General features: G+C 40.4%; 1 protein-coding gene across 4 annotated transcripts in view; it reads right to left on the bottom strand.

The window, feature by feature from the left end:
- Positions 1–2,874: 2,874 nt before the first annotated feature.
- zgc:91944 (uncharacterized protein LOC436941 homolog) overlaps positions 2,875–16,137 on the bottom strand; it is a 31,312-nt gene continuing 18,049 nt past the window's right edge. For 2 of the 4 annotated variants that reach the window (XM_038290597.1, XM_038290599.1), the window contains 5 exons: positions 15,438–15,594; positions 13,578–13,660; positions 6,950–7,045; positions 6,746–6,861; positions 2,875–3,932 (listed from right to left, as the gene is read on the bottom strand). In XM_038290597.1, coding sequence (XP_038146525.1) covers positions 3,786–3,932; positions 6,746–6,861; positions 6,950–7,045; positions 13,578–13,660; positions 15,438–15,594 — 599 coding nt within the window. In that variant the 3' untranslated portion in view covers positions 2,875–3,785. Of the gene's footprint in view, positions 3,933–6,745; positions 6,865–6,949; positions 7,046–13,577; positions 13,661–15,437; positions 15,595–16,137 lie in introns of all 4 variants that reach the window. The other 2 variants (XM_038290596.1, XM_038290598.1) reach the window with 1 other exon arrangement.

Below are 16,137 nucleotides of genomic sequence, written 5' to 3' on the forward strand. Positions count from 1 at the left end.
CCATAGAACATTTGTGGGAGTTGCAAGTCGGTGTTGCTCAGCGACAGCCCCGAAACATCACTGCTCTAAAGGAGATCTGCATGGAGGAATGGGCCAAAATACCAGCTACAGTCTGTGCAAACCTGGTGAAGACTTGCACGAAATGTTTGACCTCTGTCATTGCCAAAAAGTGTTATGTTACAAAGTATTGAGTTGAACTTTAGTTATTGACCAAATACTTATTTTCCACCATAATTTAAAAATAAATTCTTTAAAAATCCTGATTTCCTGATTTTTTTCCCCCTCATTTTGTCTCTCATAGTTGAAGTGTAGCTATGATGAAAATTACAGACCGCTGTCATTATTCTAACTAGGAGAACTTGCACAATCAAAGGCTGACAAAATACCTTTTGGCCCCAATGTATATCAGCCTGCCAGGTTTTTTAAGAAAAAATCAGTAATCGTCAGAAACCTGTAATCGGTGTAACCGTTCCTGATATTTCTGTATTAATAAGAAAACCCATCATCATTGTTACAAACTGAAAGTCAAGCATCTTTTCTAATAAAAAAAAACTTTAAATGTATTCAAGAATAACTTAAGAAACTGCACAGATTTTGTGATTGTGTACACTTTTATTGGTGTTTCCCCCTCATCAGGTAAAAGCTTATACAGAGGAGCGTATTAATAAGAAACTGCAGCAGCTTTGGGGAGCCCCCCCCCTTCCAAAGGAGCCGTCTGAGGAGGTGATTGGATACTGAGAACAAAGACAAAGCTCACCGCCCTAAATGCTACATAACACTGTCCAGAGCACAAACAGTCCCGCTTCCTAGTGTTTTCTGGAAAATGCTCGTAGTGCAGCCGCTCTGAGGTAAGCTGGAGGTGGCTAGTGTCGAAACCGAGCTAAGCGGCCTACTTCCTGCACTGAGCGTCTGTACATCAGCTTTATCTGGCATAGCTTTGGCATCAGGAGGCAACAATGGTGGCTCCTTTAGAGAATAAAGAGTTATTGTTCTTCATAAGAACGATTAAAAGATAAAACTGCAGCCTTGGTGTGGAAATGTGGCGCTATAACTAGGTGGACACACTCCAGTCAGGTTCTGGATGATTACAGTTAGAGTGAGGTTCACTTTTGGTTTGCACAAACTTACAGGAGCTTAAAAGCTTTAGCTTATCCCAGTAAAGAGAGAAGGTAGCCTTCCCGGCCACACAAGGGAGTTTTAGCGTTTCTGAAACGATATACATTAATAGATACATAAAAAGATTACATATAGTGTAACCATGCCAACTTCTTTGGCTAGACTAACATAACATAAAGCAGCACCAATGAGTGTAATAAGAATTAGATACATTGTCTTGGGGGTGTATGGCCTAGAGATGCTCTGGTCAGAGTTTTAGTTTTTTGGCCATTTAACAAGGTACTTTAATTCCTCTTTTGTGAATAAAGGATTTCTTTTTTCTAAATTTCTTTTTTTAAGTGCTCTGCAGCTGTAAATATGTTGTCATAATGCGCAACCATAGCAAATTGTTGTTGATTTGTTTTTTTTAAACACCTGTAGGCAGCTAATTAAACCCTTTATAGGAAAAGGTACCATTTTTGATCACTTGCATATCCCTTATAAATGGAGTCCCCCCTCAATGAGGTCTAGAAACACAAGATCTATATCCAGCCACTCAGCATAGATCCTGCTACATGGCTGTACATCTTATTTTGGCATTCGACCAATTAGATGGGCCCTTGATTGATATATTACCTACTGTAAATTAAGCTGAAAAAAAGTTAACAAGTCAAGAAAAAAGGTAAAAAATTAATTGTTAAGTTAAAAGGTTAATGAGCTTAGTTAACAATTATATTTAGGTTTGTGAACTAAAAAATGTAGTGCCAATATCAGCATTAATGCCTCAAAAAAATTTTCCAATAATTTTTTATAGAAGCCCTTTTGTTATTTTTCTTATTTTATTTGGGCAAGTTGGCGTTTCTCGTCATTACATTGACATTCATTTTTTCCATCAAGATATCCATATTTTTTGGAATGTTACAAAGGAAATAATGTCTTGTCCTGGATTTCCAATAACACTATTGGCTTGAAATTTTGATTATCAAAGTATTTCACTGAGTGGCCTATACAGGGTTAAGATCTGAAAAGCTGAAACAATATTTTAGCAACTTCCACAAGTTCTGGAAAAAGGAGCCGGCGAGGACGCAGAGCAGGATCAAGGAAAATAGAGGAGGAGATTCAAGCCGTCTCTTCCATTAAACTTTATGGGCCTTAGCAAGGACAAGTGCATTTCAAAGGCATCTCCAGATCCCCTGCTAGACAGATCCCTAAAAGATTGTTCCAGCATAAAGCTCTCAACATATACAATAAGTTTTTGGGAAAAAAACGAGTTACTGCAACAATTAATGGTATTTTGGAATCAATTCAGTATTTCTGAATTGAGTAGAACTGAATTGGAGATTAGGAGGAGAAGGGGTTTCATTTACACCATCAGTGTGAGAACAAGCATTTGTCAAAATTATCAAACAAAAAAAGGACTTTAACAGAAAGTGGACACCATTTGTTCTCTCGATCTGATCAATTTAGACAGGACATAGAAAACAAGGTCAAGTTCCAGGCAATCTGACAAGACTCCAATCTAATGAAGGCCTAAACACTGTGATAGTCGATGGTTTTTCTTCTGTCCGATTTGCTTCAAAGGGGATTGTCGACAATTTATATCAACTATATCATTAAAAAGAAGTAGAAAAGCTATGAAAATATTTTATCAAGTGTTCGCTGTGAAATTTTCCCTCAGATGCTTAGAATTTAAGAGTTTGAATTGGCCGGAAAAAGATATGGAGTCGTTCTCCCCTAGCCTTTCTGTTATCTGTTGAAAGTCTTGCTCTCTTTCTGGCAGCTTTTATGAACTACAGAGAGGTCAATTTTAAAGCTTTGTATATTTCTGTGTCTTCTTTTTTTTAGCTTCCTGACTGATAATTAAAACCAATTAGTGCGTCTCCAACAGTAACTAGAGTGTGGTTCTTCGTCCTATTTTCTATTGCTAACAGGAAGCGACAGCGTTTTGCACTTCCTGTTCAATCAAGCTGTAAATTGTCAGCTTTTGGTCAGCAGATGATTTCTCAGAGCATCTCTAGTCTCATACACAATAAAAACAACAGAAAGTAGCTCAAACAGTGTTTTTAAAACACAGAGAGACTAAAAATAAAAAAAATAAAAAAAAACATATGTGGTGCAGTTTGTCACTTTTTGGTTTACCTGAGATTCCAATTATCCCTCTGGGTTTTTTACAGATTTAGTGTCAACAGCACATGCTGATTGATTCAACTCAGGAAAGCAGGTGGGGTCAAAGACACCTCAGTAAGAAGAAGCTACACTTTCCTCTGAACAGCCAATCAAACCTGACCTGCAGGCTCATAATCTCCCACCCAGCAGCCACTAAACATGAAGCAAAGTAAAAAAGGAAACACTGATGTTGAAATGGTGAGGGTGTCCCGAACGTAACGCTGCCCTTTACAAGGTGTAGGCTTTTGGATACCACCTCGGGATGTGCTATATACTGTTTTTATATACCTTAGACCTTATATACCTATAGATAAACTTTATATTGCCATTATTATAAGCGGGATTATTTACTGTTGATAAATGCGTCGGCCTCCTCACCATAGGAGGCACCTCAGAGCTTCAAAGCCCTGCTTTCCTCCGGCCCCAATAGGTCCCACACGGGCCGAGCCGGAGGGATTTACTGTTCTTGTTTCACGCTGAATAAAATCCAGATATGCTGATTTGAAAAGTGCGGCTGGGTTCAGTCACTCCTCATCCACAGACTCCCTCTTTGAATCCTCCTCCTTCTGTTCTGTGGCCCGAGAGCCGGGGCTCTGCGGGGGAGCCGCCGCCTCCCCGGTTAGCGAGGGGCGATCTTGTTGGTCGACGAGCTTCTGGGAAGTGGTTTCCTCCTGTGGGAAGCAGAGGGTAAGTAGATGGCCAAGTTTGATACTACTCTGTACACAGCAGTTTGGAAAGTTTCAGACTTTTATTTTCAGCTTGTTAAAACCATTATGTGCAGCTGGCGCACTCTGCTGCTGCCCCAGCATATCACACTGATCAGAAAACACACATAGCCTCATGGCTGCAACTACTTATCTCCTCAGCGGGCGGAGCCTAAAGCACAACAGTGTTAGGCTGTAATGATTGATGTGTGAGGACTTTATGCCAGGCAACTGAAAACACAAACTTAACCATATTTTCCTTTATTACAACCAATAAAAACTGAGTGGATTCATAAGAAACTTCATAGGATGGACAACAAGAGAACCACAGAATTTAAAGTGGAAGGAAAAGGAAACTAAATTACTTTATAACTTGTGCTCAGATCTTTGACTAGGCCACTGAAAAACATCAACATAGGCCGTTTCTAAATTCACAAGAACGTGAGCACGGACTTGTGTTCCCTCCAAGTATGTTCTTGAGAAGAACACAGGAAAGTGTGGACTTGGTGAGACGAGGAGCACGCAGCATAAATATGGGTGAATTGGAACAGAAGCATACTGATGACGTCACCACATGCCTGCTGCATTTCACCTCCTGTTATTAATAGTCTCTAGATAATAATAAATTCTTACTTTTTTCATTTATTGGGGGAATAATAATGAACACAGTCAGATCAACTTTAATCAAATGAACATTTTTTCAAATAAAACAAAACACTTGCCATCAAAGCCAGCAGTACTTCAAGGGCTGCTGCAGACGGGCTGCCGTTAGCCTCGGTAAATGGGCCATATAGTAACGCTTAAAAGTATGTTTTCGTCTTAAATGATCTTAAAACATACTTATGGAACAACAGCAACAGAAAAGGGATCTTTTGATTTAATACTCTGAGCTCTATGTGCGCTACACTGGAAGCTGCTGCCGCCGTAGAGCATGCTGGGACAGCTGTCAATCTCAAGTCTGCTCTGATGCATGCTGGGTAAATAAAGAGGGAGGGGTGAGAAAAACCTCCGGGGACTTTGTCTGTTCTCCATCTTCTTGTGAATTGGAACAGTTCTAGGGCTGAGGCGGATGACGTTTGACAAGAACATGAGAACGCACAAACACAGTTTTGGAAACGGCTATACATTATATTAGTGGTTCGTAAAGTTCGACGCTAGCCGATTTATACCCCATGTAATTCACTTCTCTTACTAAGCAAAATTAACAATTAACATTAACAACAAAGAATTTAAATAATTGTCATTTAAAGGTGTCTGTTTTATAATTCACAGGAGATTGAAGTATTTCCAAAGAAGTAAAAAAAAAAAAAACAATCCACTGGACTTTGTTTCCAAGTTTGAAGACGTTTCACTTCTCATCCAGGAAGCTTTTTCATCTCAAAATGTCAGGAATAACTTTGAGTTCAAGGTTTTATACAGTAGCCCAACAAAGCCTTGTTTTTGTTTTGAAAACATGCAAATTCAAACGGACGAAGGGATACACCCCTTTGGGATGGGGGTCTTTAAAGGGAATTGTTGGCCTGGCTGAACAGGCGAGGTCTTCTGTTCCCCTGTGAAGGAATTGGGGTTGCGATGATAGCGCAAGGAAGGGATCGGGAAGACTGAAGTAATTTTTTCTATGTAACTAGAGAAAGAGATACATCCACCAACCAATATGACTGACCGACTATAAAATCTTTGTAGTTAAAGGAATAGTACACCCAAAACATGATTAGCCTTCATTTTCTACTCACCCCCATGCTGAACAACACTCTGGAGTACTTTTTTGATATCTCAAATGCATCTGGAGATCTGGGAGGCTTCTTGCTGTCTGCTGACATTCAAATAATGGAGGTCTATGGTGCCCGAGACAGAAAGGTCCATAAAAGTCCACAAAAAACGTGTCAATATTCCTCCATACTGCTCGTCCAATGTATTCCAAGTGTCCTGAGTGGGTAGCATCCAGAATTTACTCGAAACGAAGTCATTTAGAATGTTTTTAGAGCATAAACAGTAGTGTATAGGATTTCCTGAAAGCGCGCGCCTGCACGTTCCTGACGCTACGGAAGCCGGCAGACCAAACCAGATGAAAGTGCGCATTCAGCGTCTGCTCTGCCGATAATGCAAGCGTAGAAGAAGAAATGTGCTGTTTACCTGTGCAAAGAAAGAAACAACGAAAGAAAAATGTCTGAGGACTTCAGTGTTGAGGAAGAGCATGAGTTCTTTGCCGAGCTGAATGCGCACTTTCATCTGGTTTGGTCTGCCGGCTTCCGTAGCGTCGTGATCGCGCATGTGCGCGCTTTCAGGAAATCCTATACACTACTGTTTATGCTCTAAAAACATTCTAAATGACTTCGTTTCGAGTAAATTATGGACGCTACCCACTCAGGTCACTTGGAATACATTGGACGAGCAGTATGGAGGAATATTGACACGTTTTTTGTGGACTTTTATGGACCTTTCTGCCTCGGGCGCCATAGACCTCCATTATTTGAATGTCAGCAGACAGCAAGAAGCCTCCCAGATCTCCAGATGCATTTGAGATATCAAAAAAGTACTCCAGAGTGTTGTTCAGCATGGGGGTGAGTAGAAAATGAAGGCTAATCATGTTTTGGGTGTACTATTCCTTTAAGTCCAGAGTGAAATGGAGACCTGTTAATACTGAAGACCTGAAGGCAGCTGTCAAGCTACCTGGGCTTCAAGTCCTCAGCAGAATCGCATGCTGGTCGCCTTCATGCCACACCCCACTGATGCAGCAAAGTATGCAAAAAAAGATTGAAATGAAGGACTTATTCAGACACCTGCTCAGAGAACCGATGAGGCACCTGATCCACGAACTCCTGCAGCTCTCCCTCTTCGCCGTTTGAGTGGCAGCTCGGACTTGGCACCTCAATCCCGTGGCTTTCCAAGATGGCAGCTTCTGGTTGAGAGACAAAGCAGGACAGAGTGTTGGTGTGCTTGTGCTGAAACGCTGGCCCAGCTCCTCTCAGCTCCGCTGCTCTCACCTATGTTTGCTCTTCTCTTCATCTCCTTCCGTCGGTTGGCAAACCAGTTATAGACCTTCAGTGCCGTCACCCGCTCAAACTCAGACAGCTTACAGCCTGAAGACAAATAGGATCACCTGATTCTGATGGGCGACATTTGTGTTTATATGTTTACCGGTTTTGACAAGTAATATTTACTAAAATGTGCTGATAGATACAAATAGCAGGATTTACTTGTCATATTAATTAATAAACTCAAACATTTTAAAAGACCCACAGAAGATTGAAGATTTTTTTTCTAGACTCTGCATATATTAACAGAAATGGTTAAAGTACCCAGTAATTGTAACCAAGTAACAATAATTCATCATGATTTTACTCAAGTTAAAGTAGCGTTCCAAGAAACTACTCAAATATGCATCAAAGGATTAATCAAATATAAAAAAAATAAATTTTAACTAATTTGGTAATCAAATCATTACTATTAGAGTAATGATACAAAGACTCTAAAAAATACCATTTGCTGAAAGGATAACCTGCTTAAAGCAGCAATTAGGACAAAACATCACTGACAGAAGCAACTTCCAACAATCTGAAATGGAAATTATTATTTTCCATTTTAGATAAAAAAAAATCTTTGCATTATTTACACATCATTACATGTATATGTATTGTATATATATTTTTTTTACATATTGATAGCTTTTAAAGTTAATAAAAAATGCACAATAAAAGCTTTTTTTCTTCATTCTGAACATTAATTTATTTAGAAATGTGAATTAACCTCAAGTTTTTCTTTTTAGATTATTGGCAAAAAGAATCGATAGATTAATAGATTACTAAAAAAACAGAGAAATTTATTGATTACATAAAGAATCAACAAATTAATCGGTTACTAAAAGAATAGACAGATTAGTTTATTAGTAAAAGAATCAACAGATTCATCGATTACGAAAAGAATCGACTGATTAATCAATTACTAAAAGAATTGATTTTGAAAGAAGCTGTGAGTAAAATACATAAAAAAGCAATATGGATAACTGATCATAACATCTTATATTTAAAATTATTTAATAAAGATGGAAAGAAATGTTAAGTTATGGGCAAACTCTTGAAATTTAAGGAGTATAACATAATAATTAAAAGAAATGTATAATAAAAATCAAATTAACAGTTTTGAATCAAATGACCTATTTTAACATAATCCTGATGAAAGCGGTCAATATTTACTCCCTACTGTATATTTACTTGATCTCCAAATTTCCTAGTAGGCTAAAGTAAGCTTTAAAAGAAAAAAGAAAGTATTTTAACATAAACATTGTGTTCCTTTTCCATTGTTTTTGCTATTCAGTAAAATTTGTCAAGATTTTCCTCATGTAAGACCAGCAATATTTTATGAAAATATTACTCATGTAAAATTACGGTGCCGGAAAATCACTCCTAAAATGAAATGTTCGTCAAAAATCTAATCAAGTTACTGGAACTGAATGAATGTAGCTAGTTACAACACATCTATGGTTATCAAATATCTTTATCAACATATAATCCTAACAAAAAGAGACAGAAGGGGAAGAAAAGATGAGAGGCTAAGTTGTGCGCTTAAGAGCCTCGTGGTGGATGCTAAGCCTTCCTGTCTAACAGCCTGCTGTTCAATCAAGAGCAAATCTTTAACAGAAATGCTAAAAAGAGAGAGAAGAATGAACGGCCTAGTCAAAGTAAGGCTCTTATAACCATTAAAAAGGCCATCTCTAAGTTCCTCCATGGGGATTTCTCAATGCTTGACATCACAGCTGGTAAATGAGCCCCTAAAAGCCAAAAAAAAAAACAGGGAATTGCTTCTTTTATCAAGATTTCCAGTTTAGCGTCACTATTTTTTTTACTAAATCACGAACCTGTTGTGTCAGCTGGGTACTTCTGTACACCTGCGGTGAAAATTAAAATAATTAAAGACCAGCTGAGTTTTCAGTTCTAATGTGTAAACTGGGGTAAACTTTGTTTTACCATCATTGCTTCCTCCCTGAGGCTTAAAGAAAAGACTAAAGTTAAGTAAAGAACCGCTGCTGGATGTCATCGCTTCACCAGAGTCAGTACTTTAAATCTGAAAGTAAAGTCGTAGGGAAGCGGCCGTTCCAACTGTTGCAGTTCCGAATTCTCCCGAGTGGTGCACGACTTTGCACGAGTGAATATAGTGATTGTGATTGGTCGTTTACTTAAGAGGGCAGGATTGATGTGGAGGAAGGTTTGCAAGCAAGTTTGATTGTGGCCGGTTTCTTCGTAGCATAGTTGCTAACCAGTTAGCAACTTAGTGCTAGAAGGTTCCTAATGGTAAATTACACTCACCGGCCACTTTATTAGGTACCCCATGCTAGTAACGGGTTGGACCCCCTTTTGTCTTCAGAACTGCCTCAAATCTTCGTGGCATAGATTCAACAAGGTGCTAGAAGCATTCCTCAGGGAGTTTGGTCCATATTGACATGATGGCATCACACAGTTGCCGCAGATTTGTCGGCTGCACATCCATGATGCGAATCTCCCGTTCCACCACATCCCAAAGATGCTCTATTGGATTGAGATCTGGTGACTGTGGAGGCCATTTGAGTACAGTGAACTCATTGTCATGTTCAAGAAACCAGTCTGAGATGATTCCAGCTTTATGACATGGCGCATTATCCTGCTGAAAGTAGCCATCAGAAGTTGGGTACATTGTGGTCATAAAGGGATGGACATGGTCAGCAGCAATACTCAGGTAGGCTGTGGCGTTGCAACGATGCTCAATTGGTACCAAGGGGCCCAAAGAGTGCCAAGAAAATATTCCCCACACCATGACACCACCCCCACCAGCCTGAACCGTTGATACAAGGCAGGATGGATCCATGCTTTCATGTTGTAGACGCCTAATTCTGACCCTACCATCCGAATGTCGCAGCAGAAATCGAGACTCATCAGACCAGGCAACGTTTTTCCAATCTTCTATTGTCCAATTTCGATGAGCTTGTGCAAATTGTAGCCTCAGTTTCCTGTTCTTAGCTGAAAGGAGTGGCACCTGGTGTGGTCTTCTGCTGCTGTAGCCCATCTGCCTCAAAGTTTGACGTACTGTGCGTTCAGAGATGCTCTTTTGCCCACCTTGGTTGTAACGGGTGCTTATTTGAGTCACTGTTGCCCTTCTATCAGCTCGAAGTCTGTCTGGCCATTCTCCTCTGACCTCTGGCATCAACAAGGCATTTCCGCCCACAGAACTGCTGCTCACTGGATGTTTTTTCTTTTTCGGACCATTCTCTGTAAACCCTAGAGATGGTTGTGTGTGAAAATCCCAGTAGATCAGCAGTTTCTGAAATACTCAGACCAGCCCTTCTGGCACCAACAATCATGCCACGTTCAAAGTCACTCAAATCACCTTTCTTCCCCATACTGATGCTCGGTTTGAACTGCAGGAGATTGTCTTGACCATGTCTACATGCCTAAATGCACTGAGTTGCCGCCATGTGATTGGCTGCTTAGAAATTAAGTGTTAACGAGTTGGACAGGTGTACCTAATAAAGTGGCCGGTGAGTGTATATTGGGACGAAGTAGCACTAAATTGGTGACTTAAGGGCAGATTAGGATTCTGCAACCGCACACATCAAATGTCGCTTGGGTCTGGTCGCCAACCAGTTTTCTGCACCATTGATCTGGAATTTCTAGGGACGCACAGCAGTTTCCCACCAAAGCGCAAGGGGGGGCCTATTCAAGAGGTTGCGAGAACTTCGGCGGATGGTCACGAGAACTTTGTTTAGGCAGAGACCTTGGCATCTTTATATAATTTGTCTGAGGCACAAGTGGTCTTAAGTACAAGTGGTTGTATAGGGCTGGGTATTGTTCAAAAATTTTCGGTTCCGGTACCAATACCGATACCTTCACTTCAATACCGGTTCCTGAACGATACTTTTTTCGATACCAGTTTTATAATATCAATTTGAAGAAAAAGAAAATTACTCAACATAAAAAAGTACAAATCTTGAGTTTTATTTTAAGCTCTGATTTTTCCATTTACATTTTTCCTCTTACATAAAAAAAAATAATCAGTGTCTAATATTCACTGTTACATTGTGAGGACCTTTTTACTTAGCAGTTTTACTTTAGAAAAATTACCATGTCTGACAAACAAGCCCGTTGAATGGGATCCTACTGACAGTGCACTGCTGGTATGTGGGGGTCTGAGCGGCTCCCACAGAAATATTGGAAGGCAGGATGAACTGACTGTACTGATTAAGTTTTCAGGTGGATTTTCCCACTTAAAAACATAATAAAACTACTTTATTCCCACTGATCACAGCAAATATAGCTGCAAGGCAAATAAAGGACAGAGTAGCTCCGCCCAACGCGCATCAGAGCCACTTTTGCACCGCGCAGCCAGAGCAGCAAAGCTTCTTCAGCCGCGCGTCAGAAGCTGGTACAAGCAGCAAAAAAGGAAGCAGCAGACGTGATTTTGCTTCTCCTGCTGCGTCCACTTTGAAAGCAGCATGATTCACTCCGCTCTGGCTTTGCTCCGCCCACGGGCTGCTGAGAGGAGGATGGTCGCGCTGGCTGCGGTCCGCTCTTCTTGCAGTCAAACACCGAGCAACTTTCTGCTCTTAAATTGTTTCCGTGCACGATGTATTGCATTGCGCACTATTGGCATCAGTCTTAATAAAGTGAAGCCGCACTTTTGACCTGGGGTGCATTTTAAAGGGGTTCCGCGACGCTCACAACCAGTTCACAACAGATACACATCAACCCTGGCTGTAGGCGGGACCACCTATGTATTTTTCCTGGATGACGCAATCACGTTAAGTGTTACAGCCAATCACCGAAACTTGGTACCGAAAGACGAGGCATGTTTCGATACTCGGTAGAACCGAAGCATTTCGGTCGGTTCCATAAAAGAACCGAAGTTCGGTACCCAGCCCTATGGTTGTACTTCCAAACGTCCTTGATTAACCATTCGTCATAGCTGTCCATTGCTGTTGTTCCTCGGTTTTTAAAAGTGGCGCTCCCCGGCACCGAATCCAGAGGGACGACCACACAGACAGCTGGAAAAGCATACAAAGGACCAATCACAGCTTCTTTTTATCGGCGCACTTCCTCTTGAGTTCTGCACGCGTTTGCGACCGTCCATCGTGTAGTCAGTAATATTTTGACACGCGTGACGACGGTTGTAGAACTTCTTCGCAGGGGCCGTGGTCGGACAGATTTGACAGTTGCAGAGGCTATGCGTCAGAAGCATAAATTGACCTTTGGCAACGACACTGTCAAGGAACGCTATGGACAGAGGAAACACGCAAAATGAGGAGAGTTTTGTGTCGGATGTCGTGGACGAGTCTCCTTTCAATGGAGCGCTTACAGAGCTCAGAGTATTAAGTTAAAAGTTCTCTTTTCTGTTGCTGCTGTTCAATAAAAGTACGTTTAAGATCATTTGAGGCGAGAGCATTATAGTTTTAAGCGTCTAGTTTTCACAGCGTTTATCTGACTGTGTTCACTATTCCCCCAATAAATTAAAAAAGTCAGAATTTATTATTATCAAGAGACTATTAATACCAGGAAGTGAAATGCAGCTCTAGACGAGCTGAACGTGTGATGACATCACGAGAACGCTTCTGTTCCAATTGATCGATATGTATGCTACGTGCTCCTGTTCTCCCTGAGTCCAGACTTTTATGTGTTCTTCTCAAGAACATACTTAGCGAGAACACGAGTCTGTACTCCTGTTCTTGTTACTCTCGTAACGGTCACAATTACTCTGCATTTCAACCTTTGTGTATATTAACTGCGACATATGAATCAAGATGCTATGGCCGAAAAAATTTGATTAACAGATGACTGTTAATATATGATTCAGGGGTTGCCCTTCGGGCAAGTGACTTTCACATTTCATTTGCCCAGAAACAATTTTTACTTGCCCAGTATAATGTTTGATAAATATAGTTCCTAATATTCATTTTTGTATATATATCAATGAAACATGTTTGTTTTTTAAATGTTTTTTTGTAATTCAGTAAGTTTCCAGGTTCCTGGTGTGTATATGCATGCGTCAGATAATGAACTCAAGCCTACATTACCGTGTTAACATGCTTTTCAATCCTTCCTGCACATTCTTTTCAAACTAAACTTTGCTTTAAACTGTTGTGTGCTTGGAAAAATATAAATTGTAATGTTAAAAATCTAAAAAAAACTTGACAGGTTAAAAACTTACACTACTACTACTCACCAATTTAACATGTATAACTAACTAGCCTGTATAACATAATAAAAAATTTTTTTAGACAGGATTTTTTTTTTTTTAAATAGAAAATTTCTAACTTTTGAGACCATAGCATCTGATAAAGAATACATTTATATACATGTTTAAGCCAGATTTGACTTTTAAATATGATTTTCCTACAACTTTAATCACATCTACCTGCTGAGGCAGAGGAAACAATATATAAAATCTACATGAGTGCAGAAGGAGAAACCTCTGCAGAGCAACTGGAGGAGGGGCCTTTTCTTTTCCAATAAAACCAACTGAATTAAAGGAATGTTTGCTTTTCTCCTATGTCGCCTGTACGGTTCTCTGTCGGCTGTGTGAGGAGAGAATAAAGACGAGAGGCGTTAGGTGAAATCTACATCTGAGGCGTGAAGACGATCTGCTAACCTGGTTTCTGGATGACAGAGTTACAGGCGCTGGCGATCTCCTCCCGCTTCGCCTCATCTGGGTACTGATTCTCCATGAAGAAGCTGGAAGAGACGTTCCAGAAACACTTTAATTAGGTCATTCTGCTGATGTGATGCATACTTTCTGCACCTCATCACTTTTATACCCGACGTATATTAAGTGGCTTCATTTTTATTTCTAAAACACATCAATGCAATCCAATAAACGGGTTTTTTATACTATTTTTTCCTTATTTTCATCTCCTTTTTCTGTAACTAAAAAGCATCGTCTCTCATTACAAAGCCAACTTGGATCAATTCCCCTCAGTGCTCTACATCCACCCCTCCCTCTCTTTCTCACCACATCATCTTCACCTCTGCTGTACCGTCCTTGGATCTAAACCAGCCTGTAACAAGCAGCACTGCAGCACAGTTGCGTAATGCCGCTGCGCCGCTGGTGACGGTTGTCTGTTGCTCTTATTACAGGGAGAACCCAGACTGCTCTGCGCTGACGCCGACCGTGTAATAGAGAAATCGATGGTACTCAGCGGGGCTCTGCTCCTTTCTGTCAGCATCTCTATCTCAGGCCAATGTGATAAAGAGAAGCAGGGGAAGTGGAGGGCGACAAGCTGGGGAACCTTCTCTGGCTTTAAGGGTTCAAAGGTCAGTCCAAACAATGCCATTAAAAATTAAATTCCCCTTTAAAAATAGAGAAAATTATGCATAAAAAATCATTCTACCTCATTTAAAGCTTATTTATTCACTCTGACTTATTTCAGAAGACCATTTTCAAGAAGAGGACGAGGTGGACAGCAGTTTTTTAAGAATTCAAGGCCTGATAATGATATTTAGAATAAAAATAAATACATTTTTCCTCGTCAGTCATAAAATAGTGAAAACAATATAATATAATGGGTGATTATTGGACAGGAAGAAAGACGGGAAAGAAGGAAGGAACAGAAGGACGTTAGTAAGGAGTTAAAGAAACTGGGTTGATCAAGATATGACAAAAAACTAGGAAGGAAGGAAGCAAGGAAGGAAAGATGATGCAAAGTGAATAAGTATAGAGAAAAACCCCAAAAGGAAATAAAGTATGGAAGACGAGATTAAGGCACAGAGAAGGAAGGAAGGAAGGAAGGAAGGAAGGAAGGAAGGAAGGAAGGAAGGAAGGAAGGAAGGAAGGAAGGAAGGAAGGAAGGAAGGAAGGAAGGAAGGAAGGAAGGAAGGAAGGAAGGAAGGAAGGAAGGAAGGAAGGAAGGAAGGAAGGAAGGAAGGAATCACGGAACCATTTGGAAAAAAATTTGCCTGAAAATAAATTATATTTTTTCCAGAATGTGTAGAAATTAGAATGGAGTTAGATTTTCTGATCTGATCATTTTATTAATTCCCAAAGATCAACCTGATGAGAGAAAAATGGCTTTATAAACGTGAACCCAAAGCCCTGTGTTTTAAAAACTATTGTCCCTGCTGCTGTCATTAGCTGCCAATAATTTATGAGTTTCCTGATAAAAGTTAATATGATATAATAATACTACCAATGTGTTACATAACTACACAATCAAGCTGGATTCGAACCCGGGTCGCCCGCGTCAAGGACTAAGGCCTCTGTGCATGGATCGTGCGCCTTAACCACTGCGCCGGATGATTGAGAATTCACACAAAACTTTTCGCATTTGGTTGGAAAGAACGAAAAATAATAATTCAACTTTAAATCAGCAGGAGGAGTTTGGAAGTTTTAAAGTGAAATGGGATCAATAATAGCCAATCCTGGAGATCCTTGATTCAACTGCAGCGACCATTTTGGTTCAGGTTTTTACATCATTAACCTATAATTCCAGAACACCATAAATATAACGATTACCTCTCCATGATGGACTGGCACTCCTTCCTCCAGGTGAACCTGCTTCCTCTGCGCAGCCTCAGAGGAGCGCCCACTATCCCCACTCTGTCGCTGCCTATGATCCCTGCTCTCCAGTCGGGTTCCTCCTTCACCAAGGAGCGCATGGACAAGGTCGCGCCTGGGAAGCAGAGAACATTATTAAATTAATCTGTGCAGAAATAACCAGTGACGTGCGGTCAGGGGAGGCAGGTGAGGCAGTGCCTCACCAGCCATCATGGAAAGAAAGAAAATATATAATCATAAAGTATTTATTCATCCGGTGGTTTGTACTAAAAAATATTCATTTTTCATGTAGCTTCACCAATTTCGATTTTTATTTGTTCAAAATCGCTGAATTTTCTTATTTTCCCATTCAAATGCTTGGAAGCGATGCCGGTGAGGCAGCAGCGAGCTCTGCCTCACCTTGGATTGCGCAACCCCTGGCTCTGCGCTGGCTGCAAAGCGGAGAGAGCATGTTGCTGTACGGCGTCAATAAAATGGTTTAAACAAATGTAATATGTGAACTTATTTCTAATAATTTGGCTTATGTATATAATGTACAGAGCTTTTTGTCACCAACTGTGTTTGTGTAACGTGTTTCGTGTAATGAGCGATTATAAACGGCAGAGAACAAGTTCGAGGTGAGGCAGGCAGTTCTCTTGCCTCATGGCAGGGGGTGCTC

Source organism: Cyprinodon tularosa, unplaced genomic scaffold, assembly GCF_016077235.1.
Source record: "Cyprinodon tularosa strain WSP-4 unplaced genomic scaffold, ASM1607723v1 ctg284, whole genome shotgun sequence".
Classification (NCBI taxonomy): Eukaryota; Metazoa; Chordata; class Actinopteri; order Cyprinodontiformes; family Cyprinodontidae; genus Cyprinodon; species Cyprinodon tularosa.